This window comes from Nyctereutes procyonoides, unplaced genomic scaffold (assembly GCF_905146905.1).
Source record: "Nyctereutes procyonoides isolate TBG_1078 unplaced genomic scaffold, NYPRO_anot_genome, whole genome shotgun sequence".
Lineage (NCBI taxonomy): Eukaryota > Metazoa > Chordata > Mammalia > Carnivora > Canidae > Nyctereutes > Nyctereutes procyonoides.
This window is the reverse complement of record NW_026575125.1, coordinates 89678965-89706216: the sequence shown is the minus strand read 5'-3', so window position 1 is coordinate 89706216 and position 27252 is coordinate 89678965. Positions and strand designations below refer to the sequence as shown.

Here is a 27252-nt window from a genome sequence, read left to right as displayed (position 1 = left end):
GTTCTGGAATTTTTTTTAAAAGATTTTATTTACTTATTCATGAAAGACACAAAGAGAGACACAGGCAGAGGGAGAAGCAGGCTCCATACAGGGAGCCGCACACCGGACTCGATCCCGGAACCCCGGGATCGCACCCTGGGCGGAAGGCAGACGCTCAACCGCGAGCCACCAGGGCTGCCCAATGTTCTAGAATTAGATAGCGGTGATGGTCCCACAACTTTGTGAATATACTAAAAACCATGGCATTATACCCTTTTAAGGATGAACTTCATGTTATATGAATTTTACCTCAAGTTTAAAAATACCTCTACTTCATTAGGGACTCATCCAGAATACAGCCATTAAAATCAAAATCATATTTAGAGGCACACCTAAAACGTGTATTATGCCTATAACGTGTAAATGCAGTTCTTTGTTCTACCTGGTTTTATGTATCTGCATATACGTACGTGTACAGAAATACACGTGAATAATTGAAGTAGTACTAAGGGCGTCCCAAGTAAAGCAGTCCCAGCTAACTCGGGCCAAAGCAAAGGAGGTTCTGAGAGGCTGAGGACCCCCCCGCACATCCCGGCCTAATGGTACTGCCCGGAAGTCCACCGGACTCCTACTGACACGTGACCAGCGTTGCGGCTGGGAAAGGGCTCGACGCGTGGCTCTGCCGTCATTTCTGCGCGACCACAATTTTTTGGCATTGAGTTTTTGGGCTTCTCCCCCGAACTATGCCTAAAGTAGTATCCCGGTCGGTAGTGTGCTCTGACACCAGGGACCGGGAGGAGTATGACGACGGCGAGAAGCCCCTCCACGTCTACTACTGCTTGTGTGGCCAGATGGTCCTGGTGCTGGGTGAGTAGTCGGGAACCCGAGGGCGTCTGCAAGAAGCCAAACTTCGGGGTCTCGAGGGTGGATTTTCTCTGGCTGGGATCTGGGAGGCGCGTCTCTAAAGATTGGTGGGCTTTCCTGCTCCGCCGAAATCCTCGCTATACATCCCTGCCCCCACTCCGGGGCAGCTATTCTGTTTTTCTGTTTAACCTTGTGAATGTATCCAGACTCCCCTCAAAACTAAATTCCTTCTGCAGAAAAAAGAAACCGTTTATTTTCCTTTCCTCCCATACCGCCTTCAGATCCTTTGTAACTTTTCTGCTGGATGCTGAGATGCTGTCATAGCTCTTATCTTAAACGAGAATAAAACCCTCCCTTGATCCTACATCCTTGTCCAGCTGTTACCCCATTTCATTGCTTCTTTTACAGCAACATTTCTAAAAAGAGTTGCCTGTATTGGCTGTCTCTGCATCCTCACTTCTCATTCCCTGTTTACCTCACTTCAGGCAGGCTTCCCTTCCCCACTCACCATCTAAACCATATTTGTCAAGGTCAGTAACCTACTGTTAGTAGCCTCAGTGGTCAATTATCAATGCTCATTTTAGTCCTCTTTTCATTGTCATTTGATAGAGATGATGGTTCCAGCCTTCTTAAAACATTTTTTTTTCATTTGTTTCCAAGACTCCACTCTCTTGATTTTCCTCCTACAAGAGGGCAAGATTTTGCCTCTGGTCACTATCTAGCTCCTTTTCTGACTCTGATTTTTAGGCATTGCAATGTCCTAGGGCTCAGTCCTTTCACCTCTTCGCAATCTGTACTCCCTATCAAACTCCAGCTGCCTATTCCATGTCTTCACTTGGATGTCTAATGGGTCTCTTAAAGCGATCGTGTTCAAATCGACTTCATGATCTCCTAAGTCCAGCTCTCCACTGTTCCACCCTAGTGCAGTCAGTGGTACCACTATTCACCAGGATCTCAGAATCAATCATGACTTCTCTCTCTTACCTTACACACATCCAATCCATCCACACATTTTGCCAGTACTTCCTTGAAAATCTATCCAGAATCTGACTACTACTTACCACTTCCATTTCTGCCACTCTACTCTAAGCCACCATTGTCCCTCACCTGGAATTGCCACAGTCTCTTACTCTCCACTCTTTGTCTCTAGTGGTCTGTTTTCCACACCACAACCAGAATCCTGTTCCAAACTGGTGTCTTCCTGTAAAACCAAAGTCCATACCTAGACGCTGCATGATCAGATTCTCAGCTACCTCTCCGACTCACCTCCTAACACTCTTCTGGCTCACTGCACTCCAGTTACAGTAGCCTTCTTGATTTTTCTTCATTGTGTCAAAATGTTCTACCCTGAGGGCCTTTGGGATTGGTATTTTTTCCTGCCTTGAACCTCTTCCCTTGGTGCTTCCTTATTTCATTCAGGTCCCTGCTGAATTGTCCTTTCCTTAGAAAGCTCTTCCCTGACTATCTAAAATGGCACCCTTGTTACTCTTTGTTCTCTTACCCTGCCTGATTTTTCTTGGTAGCACTTATCACTCTCTGGGATTGCTGTCCATCCTCTTTAATATCCTGCTAATTTTTTTATTAGCACTTATCATTATCCAAGGTCATGTTATATAATTCTTGTCGTTAAATTTTCTGCCTCTTCCACTAGAATGTAAACTTCATCAGGGCAGGAACTTTGCTTTGTCCTTTGCTGAATCCCCAGCACCGTGTTTGAACTGCACCTGGTACACTGCACCTGGTATGGAGAGTGCCCTCGCATCTTTGTTGTGTAAATGAGTTCTCTTTTGATTACCTAGAGTTGAACCTGAATTCTTGGTGTTTTTAGTAAATGTGTGGCAAGGAAGCCTCAATACGCTCATTTCTATTTTTTTAAAAATAAATCTCTTTTTAGAAATTTATTTATTTGACAGAGACTGAGAGAGCACAAGCGGCGGTGGGGGGTGGGGGAGCAGCAGGCAGAGGGAGAGGGAGAGGGAGAAGCTCAGCGGGGAGCCTGATGCCTGGGCTCAATCCCAGGACCCTGGGATCATAACCTGAGCCGAAGGCAGATGCTTAGCCCACTGAGCCACCCAGGTGTCCGAATTCTCTCATTTCTAAATTAGGAATACAAAATGTCTACTGCAGCAGGTCATTGTGAAGATTAATGAACATGGGAACTGCCTGGTGCTCTCTAACTCCCCCTCCTTCTCTATTAATCTCAAATCACTGTGATCACTTGACTTCCCTGTAACCCTGTGGGTACTTAATTTGCATTATATCAATTTCCATCTGCTTTTTAAATGCTCCTCATTTATTTCCTGTATGTTTTTATTGTTTTCAGGTTGACACTCTTCGAGTTGGTTGGGGTTATTTGCATACCACATGTAGCACGTCACTGACCCTCTCTTTCTCCTTTTCTAAGCACTTAACCACTTTTCCCAATGCTTTCCTCTTAGGGATTTCCGGATGCTTGATTGTCTGGTTCTCAGGCATTAGAACACAAACTAAGCGTACCACAATCACAGAAACACTCATAGCAAACTTGCAGTGCTGGAAAGGATTTTTGAGATATTGTTACCTACTTATTATCCTTTAAGGAAAAAAAAAACAAAAGGAAGTAATTTGCCAAGGATCACCAAGATGGTCACAGAGCTCCAGATCTTCTGACACCAAATTATTTTCAGTTGGGAAATTGAATAATAGGCTTCAACAAGCACAGTAATTTTAGTAAAAAGTTACAGTGCCGAGGGCCCCACTGAACACTTGCAACTGCCCCAGGGTATTTTTCAGTGGCTCTAGTGACCGAATCTTTCTCCATTTCTTCAGACTGTCAGTTAGAGAAATTGCCCATGAGGCCCCGGGATCGGTCCCGTGTGATTGATGCTGCCAAACATGCCCACAAGTTTTGTAACACAGAAGATGAGGAGACCATGTATCTTCGGAGGTAAGAGGTCGATGCCCTCTGTCTAGGATTTCCTTGATGTGTTTTGGTCAGGTTGTGCAGAATATAAGTACCCTACCTCGTGCTAACCAGGTCTTCCTTAAGGGCCCAGCCCTTCGATGTTTGTATTAGCTCTCTACCTTCTGTTAATGCAGCAGTACCTTTGCTGTGCTCTGTTGAAATGCTGTTGTGATGTGATTCTATTGCTATTTGAGCGCTGTAATTTGGTGGTTTTTTTTTTTCCAAGTAGAATGAGTTTATTCAGCCTGTGATCTCTTGGAGCATGCCATGTGCCAGGTACTCAGCTAGGGACTGCCTCTGTGGAGATGAATAAGGTGCTGCCTTTACCATTAAAGAGCCCATGGCTCTGTGGGGGGACTGGCCACCTGTTGTGATATGATAAAGTGCTGGTGTGGTGAGCAGAAAGCTACAGGAGAACAGATGGGAGTGGGTCATTCTCCTGAGTGGTGGTCAGGAAAGGCACCAAAAGATGATGGCATTTGAGTTTGGCCTTGAACTAGGATCTCACTAAGGAGATGAAGGGGGCTGAGGAGCATCCCAGATGGAGGGAATATGGAAGCATTGAAAGGAGCACTTATGGTGTGCTTGGGAAATTTGAATGGTCCTTGGTGACTATAGCCCAGGTTACTTTATAGGAAGGGGTTCATGCATCCAGAGGTGGGGACAGAGTGAAATGCCAAAGTAGATGAGTTTGGACCTTACCTGCCAGTGAGAGACATCTCTCTTAAGCAGGGAACTGACATGTCTAGATCTGTTTTAGATTTGGGAGTCCTTGGTTGAGATAAGGAATTGAAACCTGGAAAGGCCTAACATTATGTGGAGAATGGAGCAAGAAGAGAGTGGACTGAAGATACAGTCCTGGGAAACGTTGGCATTTAAAAAAGCAGGCAGAGTACTTGAAACCTGGCCATGTGGGAAACGGGAAGAGAGAGTATCAGGAAGTGCGTATTTCTGGGGAGGGTGGTCACCAGCTGGTGCCTGATGCCACAGAGAAGTCGGTTGTAGGGAATTAAAAAGTCCATACATTCCCTCATGTACATTTCATTTCCTGAGCTCCTTCTCTGTGCCAGGTACTGTCCTAGAAGCCTACGATGTGCCAGTGGATTCGTTTGGTAGGGCCCCTGTAACAAAGTACCACAAACTAGGTGGCTTAAAACAACAGAAATCATCTCACGTTTCTGGAGGCTAGAAGTCTGAAATGAAGGTGTTGTCAGGCCCATGGTCTCTCTGAAGGTTTTAGGGAAGGATCCTTCCTTGACCCTTCCTAGTTCTGGTGGTTGCCAGCAGTCCTTGGCATTTCTTGGCTTTTGTAGATGCAACATTAAGGTCTCTGTATCATCACTTGGCCTTCTCCCTGTTTCTGTTTTTCTTCTCTTCTTTTTATAGGGACACCACTCACAGTGGATTAAGGGCACATTCTGCCTATCTTCATGACCTCATCATAACTAATTATATCTGCAACGACCCTCTTTCCAAATAAGGTCACATTCTGAGGTTCCTGGAAGGACATGGCTATAAGGGATACCATCCAACCCAGTACAACCAGTAAACAAGCAAAGAACCCTGCCTGTATGGAGCTTGTATTCTACTATTGAGCTGGGAAAAGCAACAGGCTGACATGGTACTATGTTAAGAAACCAAACTCTTGTCAACCCATACTAAAGAAAAGAATCAGAAGTACCGCTAGGTGACATTCAATAGCAAATCAGGCCTTGAGCACCATTTTGACAACCGGGCTTCTAGAATTGTGCAACTGAAGAGAAAGTTGGTTATATACAAGATACAACTTTAGGCTGATAATACAACCAGATCATAAAATTTGATGAGATCTACAAAGGAATATCCTTTGGGATACATGGGGAAACCCTTCATCCCTTCATTATGATATATAGGAAGTTTACAAGTAAGATGTTCAATCTAAAACCTGTTGTCTTGTGTTTTTTCTCCCTTCATTAACCCTTACTTAGTTTTCTGATTTTGAAAATTGTACACTGTCTTTAAGATCACTAAGATATTATGCATTTAATATGTATATCATAATTATAGTAATGTGTAACAGTATTAGCATATATTGAATGGATGTATATTATTCACTTAATACAGAAACTGATCTAAGGGCACCTTGGTGGCTTAGTTGGTTGAGCATCTGCCTTCAGCTCTGGTCATGATCTCAGGGTCCTGGGATTGAGCCCTGCATCAGGATCCCTGCTCAGGGGGGAGTCTGCTTCTCTGTCCCTCCCCCTGCTTCTGCATGCACACATACTCTCTCTCATAAATAAATAAATAAATAAATAAATAAATAAATAAATAAATAAAATGTTTAAAAAAATACAGAAACTGATCTAACAATGCAGCCAGGCCACAGGTCCCTGTGGCACTGAAAGGTAGGTGCCCTCACCTCTAAGCCAGAAAACTGAGTGGCCTTAAGCTGAAGTAGGAACCCTGGAATCCAACCAACTTGGTCCTAGAAGTGAGCCAGCTTTGGGACTGAGCCTTAGGTATTGCCCAGGCTTGTGGCCTCTGGCCAAGTGACTCTGTTGGGCCAGAGAGTTTTTTCTTTTTAAAGATTTATGTATTTATTCATGAGAGAGGCAGAGACATAAGCAGAGGGAGAAGCAGGCTCTCCACAGGGAGCCTGATGCGGGACTTGATCCCAGGACCCCGGGATCACAACCTGAGCCAAAGGCAGATGCTCAACCACTGAGCCACCCAGGTGCCCCTGGCCAGAGAGTTCTTCGAATTTACCAACAAGGCAGGGTTAGCTTCCCCTTTAGTTGACATAGTTCCTGCTCTAATCATGAGCAGTCTTTCCAGTGGCCCACTCTAGTGCATTCCCTGCTGGCCAGGGTGGAATTTCAGCCTGCTCTTCCTCTTTAGCCTGCTGTATTTGAGAGCACTGTTGCTGAACATGAAGCAGTCTGCCCACCATATGCCCTGGAGCCAAGGGACGCCTGGGTGGCTTAGTCAGTTGAATGCCCGACTCTTGATCTTGGCGCAGGTCTTGGTCTCAGGGTCATGAGTTTGAGCTCCACGTTGGGCTCCATGCGTGGAACCTACTTTAAAAAAAAAAAAAGAGTACATATGCCCTGGAGCCTATCACTGTCCACCTCCAAGTCTTCCATTCTGAAGTTCCTCTCTTCTTTTTTTAAAAGTTCTTCTCTTTTGACACTCTTGTTCCCCCAGCCCTCTTTCCCATCCACCAGTCCCATGGTTGTAAACCCAGTGCTTTTCTGTCTGTATCTCTGTATCATGCCTTCTCTGATGCTCTCCTTCCTTGATTTCTGTGAAGCTGCTCTTGAGATTCTCCCAATTTTTTGGCTTTCTCAGTCTTCTGGATTCTTCTGTGAGCCCATTAAATGTTGATATTTCCCAGGGCTTTGACCTTGATTTTATCCCCTCTCTCTTTATACTCTCCTTGGACGTTCTCATGATCTTTCATGGCATCAGTTACACTTATATGCTGATGACTCATAAAATCTAGATCTGCCTACATTTCTCTCCCGTACCCAGAACTGTAGATCTGTTTTCTCTGCCTCTTCACCTGATGTTCTATCTCAGATCCAACATGACTAAGGCCAAGCTCATCATTTCTCTAATATGGGAAATACTGCAGTTTAGCTGCCCTGGTACCACTGTGACACTCTTCTTTTATACCCACCTATATACTGGTGTCTGCAAAGTTAGGATATATATTCCAGCGCCCCCCCCCCCAAAAAAAAAAAAAACCTTAAGATTCTGAATGTGACTAAACTTTTGCCAAGTAAAAGGGATAGAAGTCAAAGTTGTTAGGTAGGGCTTCCGAGGAAAGGCGTTTTTACTCTTCTATTCTTATTCCTTCCTGCTTTTTGGGAAAATGGACATAATTGGAACACCAGCAGCCATCCTGGAACTAGGAAGGAAAGGCCACCAGAATTGCAGAGCTTTCTCCATCACTGTCATTATTAGGTCCCAGTCACTGCCATAAACCACAATTTTTTTTTTTTTTAAGAAACAGAGTGTGTCCCAAGGAGGCACCATGCCTCATGGAGCCCATGTAGGACTTGATCTCACAACCCTGAGTGCTCCCCCTTCTGGATGTCTTTTACAGGAGAACAAACCATTGTGTTGAAGCCACTGTAGACAGGTCTCTAACTATCAGCCAAACATAGTTCCTTCCTTCTCCTTTTTTTTTTAAAGATTTATTTGTTCATTCATGATAGAAAGAGAGAAAGAGGCAGAGGGAGAAGCAGGCTCCATGCAGGGAACCCAATGTGGGACTCGATCCCGGGACTCCAGGATCGTACCCTGGGCCAAAGGCAGGCGCCAAACCACTGAGCCACCCAGGGATCTCCCTTCCTTCTCCTCCTGTGATGACACCTCTATTCATGCAGTGGCCCAAGCTGGAATCTGCAAACCAGTGCTCCTTTTGTCTAATCCCTCCCCAACCCCACCATCCCATGCACACATCCAGTCGCTCACCATGTCCTGTTGACTCTACCTTCTAATCTCTCTTGTGGTTGCCTCCTGTTTAGCCCCGCTGCAATGTCATCATTCCAGTACCTACCATTGCTTGCTTGGGCTGTTGAAGTGGCCTCTCATCTGGTCTTTTTGCCTCTCATTTTGTTCTCCTCCAGTATGTTGTCTACTGCCTGAGTAGTCTCAAATGCACATTACATCGGTCTCCTGCTGCAAATCTTTTAGTGACTCTTCATCACCTACAGCAGTGCTTTCAAACATCTTTAGACAATGAATCCTTTCTTCAAATGAAGTGCTTGTCCAGAAGTATACATAAGCGGAAAGCTGCTGTGATTGGGGAAGAGTCGAGCCCAACCATTTAAGGACTCCTCCCCTTCCCCTATCCAGTTTCATTTAGGAGTCATGGTGGAGTACATTATTAGAAATAATGGTTAGCAGGGTAAAATAAAAGTCTGAAGGCTCTCTATGATTTCACCTTGGCCTGCCTATTCATCCTCATCTCCTGGTACTTCGTGATTTTTTTTCTTTTTCTTTTTTAAGTAAGCTCTATGCTCAAAGTGGGGCTTAAAGTCACGACCCTGAGATCAAGAGTCATTTGCTCTATCAAATGAGCCAGCCAGGTGCCCCTTGATGTGTTTTTTTTTTAAAAAAAACAACAACATTTATCACCTCCTATGGTTTCTGTGGGTCAGCAATTCAACAGCAGTTTAGCTGGATGGTTCCTGTCTCTTCATGAGGCTTGATTAAAAGGTCAACCATGGGTATGGTCATTTTGAAGTCTTGATTAGGGCTGGGGGTTCCACCTCCAAGGTGGAACTTACATGGTTGGCAGCTGAGTGCTAACCTCAGTTCTTCACCACAAGGATCTTCCATAGGGCCACTTGAATATCCTTGTGTAGTGGCAGCTAGCCTCCCATAGGATGAGTAATCCAAGAGAGAGCAAGGTGGAAGCCATGATATATTTTGTGACTAAGACTCAAAAGTCATGCACCATCATTTCTGCAGTGTCCTATTGGTATTACAGGTCAGCTCTGTTCGTTTTGGAAGGGGACTATGCAGGGTATCAGTACCAGGGTGCAGGGAATATTGGGGGCCATCTTAGAGACTGCCACAACCAGGAGAATGTTTTGTTTTGGGCCTTCTCTCCCTCACATATTCCTAGAGATTAAGGGTAGGAAAGAAAACTTAGGTCATTTAGTGCAGAGATCTAGCTCATATTAATCACTTCCTTATATCAGCTAAATATCAAGTCTCACTTACATTAGCATCTTGGTATCAAGGTGAACTTTTTAAAAAAGATTTTGTTTATTTATTAGAGACAGAGACACACAGAGAGAGAGACAGGCAGAGGGAGAAGCAGGCTCCATGCAGGGAGCCCAACGTGGGACTTGATCCTGGGTCTCCATGATCACGCCCTGGGCTGAAGGTGGCGCTAAACCACTAAGCCACCCGGGATGCCCAAGATGAACTTTTTGAGAGCAAGAATCCTGCCTTATACTTCCAAAACCCTTCATATATCTTGTTTGATTCTTGGCACATAGTTTGAATAGATAAATTTTTGTAAACTTGACAAAATCCCATTTGGAATTGGTATTTGAAGATTAACTCAGTGAGAATTATATAGTCCCCTATATTTGAAATCCTGTGTTTTAAAAGCTTAAGCTTATGAGATTGGCTGACTTCAGGATTCTAGAAGTCCATTGTATAGTAAATCTCTCTTCAGGCTGAGGTTGAATTTAGAGTCCCAGTAGGAACCAGAAGTTACACAGAACCATAAATCGTGCTAGGGCCCTAGTTGCATGATGTTAGTGAGTCACTGCATATTTGACATAAGCGATACTTGTAAGTGGAGAGGCGGAATGTTAAAGATAGTGGAGAGCACAGACTTTGGAGTTCTATTCCAAGCATCACTACTTTGTGACCTTGAGCAAGTCACTTAACCTTTACGGGTCCCAGTTTCTTTATCCCTCAGCTGGGAAAATAATACCCATGTGTTGTCAAAGAGCAGGTAGGAGTCTCTGCAGTAGTAGAAGGACCATAAATAGTTACAGTGACTTTGGCAAGTCCTTTGGCATTATTGTGTAGCTAAAGATGCACACAATCTATTCCTCAGCAATTCTACTCTTCATATACACCTTTGTGAAATGACTCTCAACCCTGGGTGTGTTAGTACCATCTGGGGTAGTTTTTAAAAAGTCCTAATGTCTCAGCTCCACCCTCAGAGATTTAGTATTTTTAGTTGAAGGGTAAGTCATATATCATAAAATTTACCATTTTAAAGTGTACAATTCAGTGGTTTTAGTATATTCACAAGGTTGTGCAACTATCATCACCAATTCCAGAGCATTTTCATCACTGCCCTAAAACAGACCTTGTACCTATTAATATTCACTCCCCCATTTCCTCTTCACCCAGTCCCTGGCAACCATTAATCTGTTTGCCTATTCTAGACACTTGACTAAAAAGGAACCATAAATGTTGTAGCTTTTTGTGTCTAGTATCTTTAATTTAGCATGTTTTCAGGGTTCATCCATGATATACGACTTAGTACTTTATTCTTTTTTGTGGCTGAATGACATTCCATTGTATGAACATATCACATGTTTATTCATTCATCAGTTGATGGGCACTGGACTGTTCCCTTTTTTTAAAATTTTTAGATTTTTTTTTTTTACCATTATGGGTAATGTAATGTTGCTGTAAGCATGTACAGGATTTTGTGGGAACATGTTTTTGGTTCTCATGGGTGTATACTTATGAATTACTGGGTCATTTGGTAACTCTATGTTTAAACTTTTTTTTTAATTTTTATTTATTTATGATAGTCACAGAGAGAGAGAGAGAGAGAGAGAGAGAGGGAGAGAGAGAGAGGCAGAGACACAGGCAGAGGGAGAAGCAGGCTCCATGCACCGGGAGCCCGATGTGGGATTCGATCCCGGGTCTCCAGGATCGCGCCCTAGGCCAAAGGCAGGCGCCAAACCGCTGCGCCACCCAGGGATCCCTGTTTAACCTTTTTTAAAATATTTTATTTATTCACGAGAGAGAGAGAAAGAGAAAGAGAGAAAGAAAGAAGGGCAGAGAGACAGAGGGAGGAGCAGGCTCCATGCAGGGAGCCCAACGTGGGATTTGATACCAGGTCTCCAGGATCACGCCCTGGACTGAAGGCAGCGCTAAACCGCTGAGCCACCGGGGCTGCCCTGTGTTTAACCTTTTGAAGAACTTGTATAATATTTTCAAAAGTGATTGCATTCTCATCAGTAATGTATGAGGGTTCCAATTTCTCTACATTCTCACCAATAATTGTTATCTTTTTGATGATAGCTATCTTAGTGTGAAGCTAGGGTACCACAATGAAGTAGTATCTCATGGTGATTTTCTTTTAAAGATTTTATTTATTTATTCATGAGAGACACAGAGAGAGAGAGGCAGAGACACAGGCAGAGGGAGAAGCAGGCTCCACGCAAGGAGCCCAACATGGGAGTCGATCCCAGGTCTCCAGGATAAGGCCCTGGGCTAAAGGTGGCACTAAACTGCTGAGACACCCGGGCTGCCCTCATTGTGGTTTTGATTTGTATTTCCCTGCTGGCTAATAATGTTAAGCATCTTTTTTTTTTTTTTTTGAGCATCTTCTCATGTACCTTTTGGCCATTTGTATATCTTCCTTAGAAACATGTCTATTTAAATTATTTGCCCATTTTTTAAATTTTTTTTTAATTTTTATTTATTTATGATAGTCACACAGAATGAGAGAGAGAGGCAGAGACACAGGCAGAGGGAGAAGCAGGCTCCATGCACCGGGAGCCCGACGTGGGATTCGATCCCGGGTCTCCAGGATCGCGCCCTGGGCCAAAGGCAGGCGCCAAACCGCTGCACCACCCAGGGATCCCTATTTGCCCATTTTTTAATTGGCATATTTGTCTTTTAAATTGTTGAGTTGTAGGAATTCTTTACATATTATGGATTCAAACCTGGTATCAGATAATATGATTTGCAAATATTTTCTTCCATTCTGTGGAATCCCTTTTCATCATATTTTGCTAATATTCTTAGAAGCATAAAAGTCTTTATTTATTTTTAAAGATTTATTTATTTATTTATTCATTCATTCATTCATTCATTCATTCATTCATGATAGACACAGAGAGAGAGAGAGAGGCAGAGACACAGGAGGAGGGAGAAGCAGGCTCCATGCCGGGAGCCCGACGTGGGACTCGATCCCGGGACTCCAGGATCGCACCCTGGGCCAAAGGCAGGCACCAAACCACTGAGCCACCCAGGGATCCCCGCATAAAAGTCCTTAATTTAATCAAGTCCCATTTATTATTTTTTTGTCTTTGCTTGTGCTTTAGGAGTGTTATCTAAGAAACCATTGCCTAATTCAAAGTCTTGAGGGTATATGCCTACATTTTCTTGTAAGAGTTTTATAGGGTTTTTAAAAAAGATTTTATTAATTTATTCATTAGAGACAGAGAGAGAGGCAGAGACACAAGCAGAGAGAGAAGCAGGCTCCTCACAGGTAGCCCGATGTGGGACTCGATCACGCCCTGAGCCAAAGGCAGATGCTCAACCTCCTGAGCCACCCAGGCATTCCAGGTTTTATAGTTTTAATTCTTAGTTTAAGTCTTTCATCCATTTTGAGTTAAACTTTTTTTAAAAACATTTTATTTATTTATTCATGAGAGACACAGAGAGAGGCAGAGACATAGGCAGAAGGAGAAGCAGGCTCCATGCAGGGAGCCTGATGTGGAACTCGATCCCAGGACTCCAGGATCACGCCCTGGGCCGAAGGCAGGCACTAAACCACTGAGCCACCCAGGGATCCCCTAGTTAAACTTTTTTTGAGTTAATTTCTTTAGATGATGTGAAGTAAGGATCTAATAAATTCATCCTTGTACATGTGGATATCCAGTTGTTCCAGTATCATTTATTGAAAGCCTGTCCTTTCTCCTTTGAATAGTCTTGGTACCCTTGTTAAAAATAAATTAACCATATATGTATGGATTTATTGTAAACTCTCAGTTCCATTCCATTGCTCTATATTTATGTCAGTACCACCTTGTCTTGATTACTGTGGCTTTTGTGGTTTTGAAATCAGCAAATGTGAGTCCTCAAACTTTGTACTTGTTCAAGATTGTTTTGGCTATTCTAGATTCCTTGCAATTACATGAGAAGTTTAGGATCAGCTTGTCAGTTTCTGGAAAAAAAAAAAACAGCTTGTATTTTGATAGGGATTGTAGTGAAGCTATAGATTCATTTAAGGAGTATAGCCATCTTAATAATGTTAAGTCTTCAATCCACAGACATGGGATATCATTCCATTTACTTGGGTGTTCTTTAATTTCTTTCAGCAATGTTTCATAGTGCACAAATCTTGCACTTATTTTGTTAAATTTTTCCTAAGTATTTTATTCTTTTTGATGCTATTGTAACTGGAATTGTTTTAACTTTATTTTTTATTGTTCATTTTTAGTATATAGTACTACCATTAATTTTTATATATATTGATTTTGTAACCTGCAACCTTGCTAAACTTGTTTATTAGTGCTAATTGTATGTATGTTTGTGTGTTCTGTAGGGTTTCTTTTTTTTCTTTTATTTTTTAGATTTATTTATTTATTTATTTATTTATTCATAGAGACACACAGAGAGAGAGAGAGAGGCAGAGACACAGGCAGAGAGAGAAGCAGGCTCCATGCAGGGAGCCTGACATGGGACTCGATCCTGAGACCGCAGATCACACCCTGAGCCAGGGGCAGGTGCCCAACTGCTGAGCCACCCAGGCGTCCCTGTAGGGTTTCTATATGTAAGTTCATGTCATCTACAAATAGAGATGGTTTTTATTTTTTTCCCTTCCAGTCTGGATGCCTTTTTTTTTTTTACCTAGTTGCCTTGGCTAGAACTTCTCATACAATGTTGAATAGAAATGTTGAGAGTGAGTATCCTTGTCTTGTTCCTGATCTTAGGGGAAAAGCTTTCACTCTTTCACTATTAGGTATGGTATTAGTTTATGTAAGTGTTAGTAACTGTGGGTTTTTCATAGATGCCCTTTATCAGGTAGAGGAAGTTCCCTTCCATTCCTAGTATTTTAAAAGGGTTTTGAATTTTGTCACATGCTTTTCTTTGGTGTTTATTGAGATGATCATTTGTTTTTTTTTTCTTTTGTTCTATTACAAAACAACTGTGTGTTGTTTTGATTAATTTTTTATATGTTGCACCAATTTTGCATTCATGGGATAAATTCTACTTGGTTATGTTCTATAATCTTTTTTATATGCTGCTGGATTCAGTTTGCTAGTATTTTTTGTTTTTTTTTGTGGACTTTTTCCTGTGTATTCTTTTTTTTTTAAGATTTTATTTATTTATTCATGAGAGACACACAGATAGGGAGAGGCAGGGACATAGGCAGAGGGAGAAGCAGACTCCATGCAGGAAGCCTGATGTGGGACTTGATCCTGGGACTCCAGAATCACACCCTGAGCCAAAGGCAGGTACTTAATTGCTGAGCCACCCAGGCATCCCTTGCCTGTGTATTCTTAAGCAATATCAGTCTCTATAGTTTGTTGTTGGTGGTGTACCTTTGTCTGATTTTTTAATAAAGATTTTATTTATTCACGAGAGACACAGAAAGAGAGGCAGAGACACAGGCAGAGGGAGAAGCAGGCTCCATGCAGGGAGCCTGATGTGGGACTCGATCCCGGGACTCCAGGAGCACACCCTGGGCCGAAGGCAGACGCTAAACTGCTGAGCCACCTAAGGATCCCCAACCTTTGTCTGATTTTCCTATCAGAATAATACTGGCTTTCTACAATGAGCTGGGAAGTGTTTCCTCCTCTTTTGAAAAGTTTGTGAAGCGTTGATATTAATTCTTTGAACTTTTAGTAGATTTCACCAGTGAAGCCACTTGTCCTGGGCTTTTCTTTGTGCAGTTTTTTGATTACTAATTAAATCTCTTTACATGGGATAGTCTATTCAGATTTTCTGTTCCTTTTCCAGTGACTTTTGGTAGTTTGGGTTATTCTATTGTTCCAGGAGTTTGTCCATTTCGTCTAGCTTACCTAATTTGTTGCCATACTGTCATTCGTAGTATAATCTTACACATCTTTTTATGTCTGTCAGACTAGTAATACTCTCTTGATTTTTTAAAGTCCTAATAACATTAGACTATTTGTAACTCCCTAAATATGCTGTGCTGTTTTGGCTTTGCACATAGTAGTCCCACTGCTTAAAATATTAGTTTCTATCAGGACTGTTGGCTTTCTTTCTTTCTCTTTTTTTTTTAAGATTTTATCCATTTGAGAGAGAGCACACACACAAGCAGGGGGAAGGGGTAGAGGGAGAGGGAGAAGTAGGCTCCTCGGTGAGCAGGGAGCCGGATGCTTGATCCCAGGACCCTGGGATCATGACCAAAGCTGAAGGCAGATGCTGAACTGACTGAGCCACCCACTGCCCAGGACTGTTGACTTTCAGTCACCTCCTCATGAAGCCTTCCATGACTGCTTCACATAGGCTTGGTGCTTCCACCTCTGTGTTCCCATTACACAGTATTACATTTTTCTATTTAAGAACTTACCTCCAGGGATGCCTGGGTGGCTCAGTGGTTGAGCATCTGCCTTTGGCTCAGGTCATGATCCCGGGGTCCTGGGACTGAGTCCCACATCGGACTCCCTGCATGAAGCCTGCTTCTCCCTCTGCCTGTGTCTCTGCCTCTCTCTCTGTGTCTCTCATGAATAAATAGTGTTTATTTATTTATTTATTATTAAAAAAATTTTTTTATAAATAAAGTCTTCTAAAAAAAACTTACCTCCATTTAATTTTCCTCACTAAACTGAATTCTATAAACCAATGTTTATTGCATGTCTGTTTTCTTTCTAGTACTTTGCTCTGGGGATAGAGTAGTTAGACAGGCATGATCTCTGCTAATCTCTGATCCCATGGACCTTACAGTCCAGTGGGATAACAGAAAAATAAAGTAATTATGATTATGGGAAGTCCTGTGAGTGAAACAAAGGGCTCATACAGAGAATCTCATGAAAATCTCTTTGAAAAGTTGGTCAGAGAAGGTCTCTATGACTAGGTGGTATTCGAACTGAGACCTCAAAAATGAGAATTGGAAAGAAGTGAGAAGAGCATTCCAGAAAGAGAGAAGAGTATATGTGAAAGGTCAGAGGTAGGAAACCACTTGTTTGTTCAAAGAACAGAAGCCTGGTGTGGCTAGTTCATAGGAAGGTAAAGAGGGCATCTGTGAGATAAAACGGGGAAGGGGGACCAATTACATGCTCAGTTGGTGCCTGGTAGGCCATGGTAAGGAGTCTGGATTTTATTCTAGGTGTCTTAGGAAGCCACTCTTGCATCTGTTTAAAGAATGGTTTGGAATGAAACAGTAGTGGAGGCAGATTCTAGAATAGCAGTTAAAGTTTGTATGTTAGCTATGAATTTAGAATAGGGAAGGCCTAAATGAATATCACACACATGCTCGCATGCACATACTATTGATTTGACTGCACAAAATTCTAAAATTTCCACATGGTGGGGGCTAGTCAAAGACAAATGTCAAACTGAGGAAGAAATATTTATATGGCCCGTCAATATTTGAAAGTCTCCTTAAAGTAAAAAGGCAACTCAAAAGGCGAAAGATAGAAACTGATAGTTCACCCCCAAAAAGAAAACACAAATGCCTATAAAATATATGAAAAGATGCCTAACTTCACTTCTTAAAATAAGAAATGCAAATATGAGAGCATAGTTTTCACGTGCCATATTGGCAGTCATGCATTTTAATAACATACTGTGTTGGTGAGACTGGAGTAAAACAGGAACTCTCACATTGGTGGTGGGAATGTAAATCGGTTCAGCTTCCCTAGAGAGTCATTTGGCAGTATTTATCAGAATTTAAAGTGGATACACTTCTAGGAATTTATCCAACAGGTGAAAAGACATTTCAGTTCATCCACACAAAGGAATACAATGCAGCCCTTATGAAGAATGAGGCACCTCCTGTGTCAATTGGTAAGGAAGGGTCACATAAATATTTTCTAACCAGGACACATTTTTAAGTAAATAAAGAAGTAGAGAACAATAAGTCAATCGGAGAAGGACAAACATATGGTCTCATTCATTTGGGGAATATAAAAAATAGTGAAAGGGAATAAAGGGGAAAGGAGAAAAAATGAGTGGGAAATATATCAGAAAGGGAGACAGAACATGAGAGACTCCTAACTCTGGGAAACGAACTAGGGGTGGTGGAAGGGGAGGTGGGCGTGGGGTGGGTGTGATCGGGTGACAGGCACTGAGGGGGGCACTTGATGGGATGAGCACTGGGTATTATTCTATATGTTGGCAAATTGAACACCAATAAAAAATAAATTTATAAAAGTTAAAGTAGAGAACAATATAAGGTATGCAACATTTGTCTAAAAAGGAAAAGAAATAAAGTATATTTTCTTTATATATCAATAAGGATTCTTTGCTTGTATCATCAACTGTCTCTGGGAGGAACAGAAGAAACCAGAAAGAGTATTCGCCTCCAGGGAAGAGAGGCACCCACCCCTAGGTGGGTGAAGGGTGGGCGGGGAGGGTATTTACTTTTCTTTATACTCTTTTTTTAATGTACTATGTATAAGTTTTATTTTTTAAAATTTTTAAAAGATTTTATTTATTTATTTATTTTTGAGATTTTATTTATTTATTCATGAGAGGCACACAGAGAGAGGCAGAGACCTAGACAGAGGGAGAAACAGGCTCCATGCAGGGAGTCCAATGTGGGACTTGATCCTGGGACCCCAGGATCACACCCTGGACCAAAGGCAGACGCCTAACCGCTGAGCCACCCAGGTGTCCCTATACGTTTTACCTATTAAAAAATTGAAACAAATAAGGGGAGGGGAAGTGAGACCAGTCTGGAAGCTGTGACAGTCGTCCAAGGAAGAACTACTGGTGGCCTGGGTGAAAATAGTGGCTGGAAGTGAAGCAAAGCAGACAGGTTTGAGATCTTTTTGGAGATAAAATCCACAGGATTTGCTGATGGACTGGGTGTGGGAAATGAGGGAAAGAGAATAATCAAAGATGAGTCCAGGTTTCTGTTAAGCATCTGGGTGGGTGGAAGAGTTGCTTACTGAAGGCAGCCTTAAGGGCTCTTGAGCTTGCCGGCCTCAGCTTGAATTCAACCTATTCTGACCTGGGACAAATCATGTGATTGGTTTGTGCTTAGGAGCCTTCATCTATAAAATGGGAGTGGTCACAGGGTTGTTATAGGACTTAACTGACTTGATATATATATACTTGGGCACAGCTTCTGGCACATAGTAGAAGCTCTATATGTGATTGCTAGTATTATCATCGTTGTTATTCTTATCACCATGACCCTGCCCGCTGCTATGACTATAGCTCCTGCTCCTCCCCTCCTGTGTCAGGATGATGCTTGACCCATATTAGGGGCTCAGGAAATGCGTGGGAGGCAGGAATGTTTTAAAATTAATAACAGGTTTAACTAACTGGTTGATCTAAGAAATGCAAACTTTTGAAAGGCCCTTTTAGCATATGAAGAAATGAGGTAGTGAGGATAGGTAGGTTATGAGATTTGTTCATATCTGTTTTTTTTTATTCCATTTTCTGTACAGGCCTGAAGGGATTGAACGACAGTACAGGAAGAAGTGTGCAAAGTAAGTGTTTAACAACGTGGGTTTTTCCAAGCATAAGAAAGTAGAGACAGTAATGTGTTTGGAAAAGAATTATGTGGATACAATTCTCTGTTGTATCTTTATCCTTATAATCTCAACTGCCTTTGAACTTCAACTTCACAAATACCAATATGCTCCTTGGACAGACTAGTCAAAATCACATCTCTGACCAGCTGGTTACAGAAATTTTTTTTAACATAGTGTCATTTTTAAAATGGAGATATAATTTATATATGATAAAATTTGCCCTTCTTTTTTTAAAGATTTTATTTATTTATTTATTTATTTATTTATTTATTTATTTATGTATTTATTTTATTCATTCATTCATTCATTCATAAGAGACACAAGGAGAGAGAGAGAGAGAGAGAGAGAGAGAGAGAGAGGCATAGGTAGAGGGAGAAGCAGGCTCTATGCAGGGAGCCCGATGCAGGACTTGACCCCGGGTCCCCAGGATCACGCCCTGGGCCAAAGGCAGGTGCTCAACCACTGAGCCACCCAGGCGACCCACCCTTCTTCTTTTTTTCTTAAATAATCTCTATGCCCAGTGTAGGGCTTGAACTCACAACCTCGAGACCCAGTGTCATATGCTATACCGATGGAGTCAGCCAGGTGCCCCCAAAATTTGCCCTTCTTAAGCATACAACCTGATAAGTTTTGACAGAAGTATGCAGTCCTGTAACACTACCACTGCCACCGCCTGTCCTACAGGACGTTTCCAGTCCCCTATGTGCCCTTTGCAGTCAGTCCCCTTCTTTCCCCCTCTCTGGCAGCCACTGATCTGCCTTCTACAACTATGATTTTGCCTTTTCTAAGAATGTTTCCTGAATTCTGCAACATGTGTTCTATTACATACAATATGTATCTTTTACATTGCTGTTTTTCACTCAGCATAATGCTTCTGGGTTTCATCCAAGTTGTTACATTTTTAAAAAAGATTTTATTTATTTGAGAGAGAGAATGCACAGTAGTGAGGAGGAGAAAAGGACAGAAGCAGATTCTCTGCTGAGTAAGGAGCCTGAGCTAGGCTCCGTCCTAGGACCCCGAGATCATGGCCTGAGCTGAAGGCAGATGCTTTACTACTTGAGCCACCCAGGTGCCCCCAAGTTGTTACGTTTATTAATAGTTTGTTCTTCTTTATAGCTGAGTAGTATTCTATGGTGCTAGTTACACTTTTCACCCATAGAAGAGCATTTGAGTTGTTAACAGTTTGGAACTATTCTAAAAAAAGCTGCTATGAACATTCCAGTATAAATCTTGGTGGGGATATGCATTTTCTCTTGGGGTGGAATTGCTGGGTCATATGGTGAATGGAACATAGTGTAATGTAATCCAGATTTATTTATAAAGCCTATTATAGGACCACAGACCCAAGAGCTTTAGAGACTCTTCTTTATTTATTTATTTATTTTTTTTGAGACTCTTCTTTAAAGCTATATATACATTTTGAGCTTTAGGCTATTAATAGTGAGAATACTAAAACCACAGTAAATTTAATCTTGTTGATGGAACGATAGTTACATCTTGGCTTACAGAAGGCTCAGGCTAGGAGAATCAAGGCATGGAAATGGCTAAGAAGGCCTTTTAGTTCCCAGCCACACTAGAGTTGTTTACTTACTTTTATGTCTTTTTTTTTAAAGATTTTGTTTATTAAGTAATGTGTGCACCCAACATGGGGCTCGAGTTCACAACTCTAAGATCAAGAGTCACTCCACCCACTGAACCATCCAGGCACCTCACCCCCCCTCCATTTTATCATGTCTAATGAGTCTACCTCCTGTACCCGACAAAGTATAATAAAACTGACCAACCAAAGAAAGTATGACGACAATTACTCCACAGATTAGTTTGCTGACCACTGCAGTGGGGCATTTACACTCCCTCTTGACACTAAAATCCCAAACAAAACTAGACAAAACCTTTACACCAGTTACTTCTTGGAAGAATGGCAGCAGTTTTTTTTTCCCTAAAGGTATATCTACTTATTAGAGCAAGAGAGAGGAGCCCAAGCAGACTCCTTGTTGAATGTGGAGCCTGACATGGAGCCCGATCCCATGACCCTGAGATCATAACCTGAGCCAAGGATTGGATGTACCACCCAGGCACTCCAGCAGTTTTTTAAATATATATTTTTAGAAGCTTATATTATTTTAAAATATTTTTTTAAGTAATCTCTCCACCCAACATGGGGCTCGAACTCACAACCCCACAATCCAGAGTCACATGCTGTCCCAACCAGACCATCCAGGTGCCCCAGAATGGCAGCAGTTTTAACTTGTAAGCAACCAGTAGCAGGAACTAGCATTTCCCAAGCTTGTCCAATGATAAGAATCACTTGAGATGCTGAGGAAAATGACAGATTCCCAGGCCTCAGCTCCCAGATTTGCTGAATCAGGATCTTCTGAGGGAGGGACCTGAGAATCTGAGCAGCAATTTTAACAAATTCTTACTTGTTAAAGTGATTCCTCAGTGATTCTTATGAAGTAGATTCACTTTGTGAATCCATGTTTTGGAGATTTGTATTCTGAACTTCCCAGAGATTCACACTCTGCTCTTTGCAGGTGTGGACTGCCACTCTTCTATCAGTCCCAGCCGAAGAATGCCCCCGTGACCTTCATTGTGGATGGAGCAGTGGTCAAGTTTGGCCAGGGTTTTGGCAAAACGAATATCTATACTCAGAAACAAGAGCCTCCTAAGAAGGTAATTATTGAAGGAGACTGGTTAATATAGCCACAAATCTACAGATTGCCCTACATTTTTAAATAAGATTATAATGAGAAAGTGCCCTTTATGGATGAATTCTTAATTAAGAGAATGACATTTTTATGTGTAAGCAGATGTTCAATGTAACATCCATTATGTGTTCTTTTCTTTTTCTTATAGCTGTCCCATGAGTAACATTAGAAATTGTATGGTTTTGATTCACATTGATTTTCTTTGAAATATCTTGTTTTTTCAGTGTGGATGGTTAAGATGAAAGAATCAGGCTCATTTTTAAGTATGCTCTTAAAAGCCTTGATGGCAAATGTTAGAAAAATATAATCCAAATAGGAAAAAAAAAACATTGGCCCTTTTAGATAGACCAGTCTGTCCCAGAGAGGTGTGTCGCCCCCCCAGCCTTCTCCCACTGTAGTCAGGCATGTGCATCCTCGTTGCCATGCACACACTACATGCATGCACGCGTGCATGGCTCACAGAGCCTCTTGCAGAGAGTGAGACTGATTCTTCCTCCTGTGACTCCAGGTGATGATGACCAAACGGACGAAAGACATGGGCAAGTTCAGCTCCGTCACGGTGTCTACCATTGATGAGGAAGAAGAGGAAATTGAGGCTGTGAGTGCTTCTGTTCTCAAGGAAGCTGGGTTGGGGGGAGGACCTGGAAGGGAAGGGGATTCTAAAACCAGCCCATTCAAGCGGCAGAATAATTAGAAACTTTGCTCATAGGCCTCACTCGGCTGGGAAGAGACTAGAGGACACCGGGCCAGGTCCTGTTTGCCTAGATCTCAAGGACATCTGTAAAATGCCAACCAGGGAGTTGGACTAGTATTTTCATACTGTGTTCTGAGATGCTTTCAGAGGGCAAATCTCTCATCCCTCTTCAGTTTGAAACCTATCGGACTCAGCAGTTTCAGGTCCCTTTCAGTCCAGCTTGAGTGGTTTACAAGGCTCTCCTCAGCAGTGGTAGCAATTACTTTTATGGTACTTAAGTATAATGAGGTTTACAGAGAGATGTTATCTGTTCTTTTTCAAATGCTTTTGGCTGAAACCTGAGCTCTCTTAGATTATTGAAAAGCTGAAGAGTTTAAAGGGAACAGAGGCCATTTCAGTAATAATTTTGAGACCCGAGTAGTATAAATGGCTACTTGCAGTCTCTGTTACTCATCAGTACTGCCAGCTCAGGGGTGCTTCTTTTTCTCCCCCCAGAGAGAAGTTGCCGACTCGTATGCACAGAATGCCAAGGTGATTGAAAAACAGCTGGAGCGCAAAGGCATGAGCAAAAGGCGGCTGCAAGAGCTGGTGAGTGGCGTGGGGCAGCAAGGATGTCTTAGCCTGAAAGGCCCTCCAACAGCCAGGCAAATCCTGGAGGAAGTCTATCGGGGGTTACTGGTGTAGTTGGCTGCCACCTGGACTCCAACTGTTGGTGTACCCTGCTCTAGTGAGCACAGGGTTCAGGCCCTAAGTTACAATACTCGTTAGCTAGCCCTGACCAGAATGATACTTTAATCTGCTGCCTGTGGTCCAAGGTCAGGAGTTCAAGATCGGGCTTCATGGACACTCTTCCGATGTGAGGGCATACAGTAGTGCTACATTGGCATTACCAGGACGGGGCCTTCATTGCTGTTTAAAGCCCAGGTACCACCCCAAGTTTCTGTGCCGTTCACAGGCTCATCGTAGAGCATGTGCACTTATGTTTGATGGTGCCTGCAAGTTGTGTTTTCTTGATGATGATGTGCTTATAATATTTCTTTAAAATCAGACATCACTGCATTGGTGCCTCAAGGGTGGACCAGTTCATTCTAGAATGACTGTGGAGGATTTTTTGGTGACAGTGGTGGTGGGTCTTGGGAGCTACATTACCTTGCCATGGTGGTCTAGAGCAGCGCTTATCAGATTTTCTGAGATGAAGGACCAGGGCTTTCCTCTTTTTTTAAATTTCCAATCTGTCAAGAATAGATCTGTCATTTATAAAGTGCAGTAAAAAGGAATTTGCCTCAATTACTCCTATTATTTTATTTTATTATTGCTCTGTCAAATTACTATAGAAGTTTATAAGTGCTGACTCTCGATTTTACATATCTTGCATGAGCCAGTAACAAACAGTTCAGGGACTGTACAACCTGAAGTAACACTGTTCTAGAACCGTGTTTCTCTTCCTGTTCATCCAGGAGTGGGATACTGGTATACCGCAATACTGATTTCCTCAGCCCGTTGAGGGACCTGGGGTGTGTAGGGGCCCCACACTGATCACCTCTGACCACAGCCTTTCGTACTTACTCCATCTCCCCATGCATACCCCATCATTTTCGGTGTGGACTATTATATCAGGTTGGAAAGCAGTTGCTAGAGATTCATGATGATTTGACAACCACCGTTCCAAGTTTCTGTACTAAATGCACCCAAAGGATAGTGTTTGGGCAGTTAGAATAAGGAAGGAAAGTAAGAATTTTGTGTCATCTACTGGGGCATATACTTGTCTTCCTTTCCAGGCTGAACTAGAAGCCAAGAAAGCAAAAATGAAGGGGACCTTGATTGACAACCAGTTCAAGTGAATCAGGACCTTTCTCTCAACCCCAACTGGTGGCAAGCATTTAGATAAGGAGGAAAAAGAACTTTGTCTCGACTCCATGGACTGGTGCCCACCTTTTTGCCCCAGCAGAAGGCTTTACATTGCTTCCCACTGATTCCTCCTACCTTCGGTGAGGTCTTTGAGTCTATCTGACCTGCTTTCTAGAGATGGGTTTTCTAAATCTTTCTGTATATAGGCCTTCTGTACTATTTTTTGTCTGTTTCATGCACACTTCTTCAGCTATGTAGAAACTCTATGAATACATCAGTGCTCGAGTGTCTCTAGTTTCTAAAGTAGCCATTCTCCTTCCTTCTTCACAGTTAATATAACGTTTAAAGATGTTTGAAAAAAGCATTATGATGTGCCACAGAGAAAAGTATCATGGATTATATTTAAAGTTGCAGCAATTCTGATTCTTTTAAGTGACTCTATTCTTAGACTGGCAGGAATTGGCTATGGTTTGAATCTCTCTGCTGTCAGAAAAAAATCTACAAAAAGCCAGAATCTACATAAAGCTTCCTTCACTTCATGTTCAGAAAAACTTCCCTGGTAACAAACTACAGAAATGATCCCTGAAAGCATAGCCTTGCTTCCTCTATTTCAAGTGTTAAAGCAATAGGTGACTTACTCCTTATCAGACTTCATACTTAAGGAACAGCCCAATTGGAATGAGGGGTGGGGGAGAGCAGCTCAGATCGTAAATGAAAACAGGGTCTCAGTAAGCCACCGAAGTAAGTACCATCCCAGTGAGCAGCTCAGAAGAGTACTGCTTCCGTACATGGGTATAGGAGAGAGACAGTAAGAACCAATACTGAGAGTAGTGAGTGTATCTACTGGCTGTCTGGTATTTCACATTTGCTATTTGTAGAGGAGTGTTGTATATTTAAATATTTAGGGATGCCTGGGTGGCTCAGTCGGATAAGCATCTGCCTTTAGCTCAGGTCATGATCCTGAGGAGTGAGCCCCAAGTTGGGCTCTCTGCTCAGCAGGGAGCCTGCTTCTACCTCTTCCTTGGCCCCTCCCCACCGCTCGTGTTCTCTCTCTCTCTCTCTCAAATAAATACAATCTTGTAAAGATAAAAAAATTAACATCATGCAGTTAGAGATAGCAATATGTAGTGTTACATACATGTTTTTATCTGTTTACTTTATTGCAAGCTGCTGCAGCTGGAAGAGGATTTTAACCTCCTTGTATTCTCCACTTAGCAGTCGCCCAGGACCTATATGTGAGGTGCTGTTGGGAAATAATTGGGCATTTTTCCCTGACTTCCTCATTTAGCGTAGGGGGGTAGATGTGAGCTAGCGAGAACTGGGAGAAAGAAGGGCGTCAGGGATCCTGGGAAATCCTGGGTGGGGCTGTGTTACCATCTTCCCAAGTTATTCCCCTGCATCCAGTGAGGTCTTTGCAACCAAGTCTTCCTCTCCATCTCATTTCCTATCCTCATTCAGAAAGATACTTTGACATTATATGGAGAGCCAACCATATCTCCTAACAATTCCTTAACCTCACCCCTAAACAGTGACCTTTACCTTCACACCACTTTAGTTACAAACTCCTGTGACTACAGCTTGGCTGCCATGTCCAGTGTCTCTGAAATCCAAAATTCTAGAAATCCAGAATTCTATTTTGTCATCACAACCTCCTAACATTGCTATTATCATGCTCATAGTTCACTAAACCTGTTTTGTTTGTTTTTAGATTTGAAGGGTGATAATTTTATTAGTACTTATAATAAAAAATAGTAGTAGTTTACTGATGATAATACTTTCTAGTGGGTATTTACTATGTTTCACGTGCTACGGAAAGTGCTTTATGGGTATTATCTTAAACAAGATGACAGTACTATGAGACAGATCTAACTGTTCTCATTTTCATTTTATAAATGAGTATCTGAGGCTCTAAGAGTGTAAATTTCCCAAGATCCCCTAGCCAGGAAGTGATCAAGCCAGAAATCTGACTACAGAACTAGGCTAAATTGCTATTCTTATGGGATTTTTAAAAAATATTTTATTTATTTATTCATCAGAGACACAGAGAGAGAGGGGGGGGCAGAGACACGGGCAGAGGGAGAAGCAGGCCCCATGCAGGGAGCCCAACGTGGGACTCGAGCCTGGGTCTCCAGGATCACACCCTGGGCTGAAGGTGGCACTAAACTACTGAGCCACCCGGGCTGCCGTCTTACGGGATTTAAAAAAAAAAAAAATCTATTATTGAGAGTGGATAGCAATTTCATTTTGAGAAACCAAGTAAAATGCGATATAAAGACACATAGAGGTCTCCTTGTAGCAGTTGTGTCGTTACCTTTCCACATATTTTCTGAACTATTTGTCCTTAGCTACTCACTCTAAACCCATTTTGACATCTGGTTCAGATTACGCATTTTGTTTCATCTTTAAGACTGTAAATCAGTGTGTCATTAGCACCAAATAAACATGTGCTCTTCAATGTTTTCTTTCATATTGAAATACTTACTAAAATGATATGACATGGTTTCTCTAGTCTCTATTTTCTTATAGGATATTAGCAGCAAATACAGTGTTTTACTGTTACTATAAAGAGCCATATTGAAATTTTGGAGAGTCTTAGCCTGCTTTATTTTGTGTTTGTTTTTGCAGATTGTCAACTGTAATGAAAGAGTAAAATGTAAAAATTTTCCACTGTAATAATGGTGACATTTGAAAGTGTAATTCTACTGCATAAGAGGAATTGAAAAGCTTTTTAAAAACTAGCTTGTCTCCACCACTTTGTAATCCTTATCACTTGTGGACCACCTCCTTTTCTCAAGGAAAAAGCTTCCTTTCTTAATTTCCTTGATGTTTTATTCTGCTGCTTCTTTACCTGACTACTCCATCTTCTTACTCAGTTCTAACAAAGCACAGTACATTACATTTGAGCTTTTAGTGTTTGATATTCCTCCAGGAAAACAAAAAACATCACTTAGGGTGAACTAAACCTGCTTTTGTACTTCACAGAACCTCGATCCTCCTGTTTTCCCCCAGTATTGCCATTCTCTTACTGCCTGTCTTCTTTCTGACCCAGCCTGATCT

The 27252-nt window shown here is 42.1% G+C and overlaps 1 protein-coding gene and 1 pseudogene across 2 annotated transcripts; one reads left to right on the top strand and one right to left on the bottom strand.

Moving 5' to 3' along the window:
- The first annotated feature begins 650 nt into the window (after window positions 1-650).
- Window positions 651-26650, top strand: STEEP1 (STING1 ER exit protein 1). 2 transcript variants are annotated; one of them, XM_055337634.1, is made up of 8 exons: window positions 651-846; window positions 3652-3769; window positions 17700-17792; window positions 18859-18900; window positions 21480-21618; window positions 22162-22251; window positions 22843-22935; window positions 24126-26650. In XM_055337634.1, the coding sequence occupies exons 1-8, from the start codon at window positions 723-725 to the stop codon at window positions 24186-24188; spliced, it is 762 nt and encodes a 253-aa protein (XP_055193609.1). In that variant the 5' UTR covers window positions 651-722; the 3' UTR covers window positions 24189-26650. The 2 variants fall into 2 exon arrangements, with proteins under 2 accessions (XP_055193609.1, XP_055193610.1); XM_055337635.1 differs by lacking the exon at window positions 17700-17792.
- Window positions 24678-24793, bottom strand: LOC129519012 (small nucleolar RNA U3; annotated as a pseudogene).
- Window positions 26651-27252: the final 602 nt, after the last annotated feature.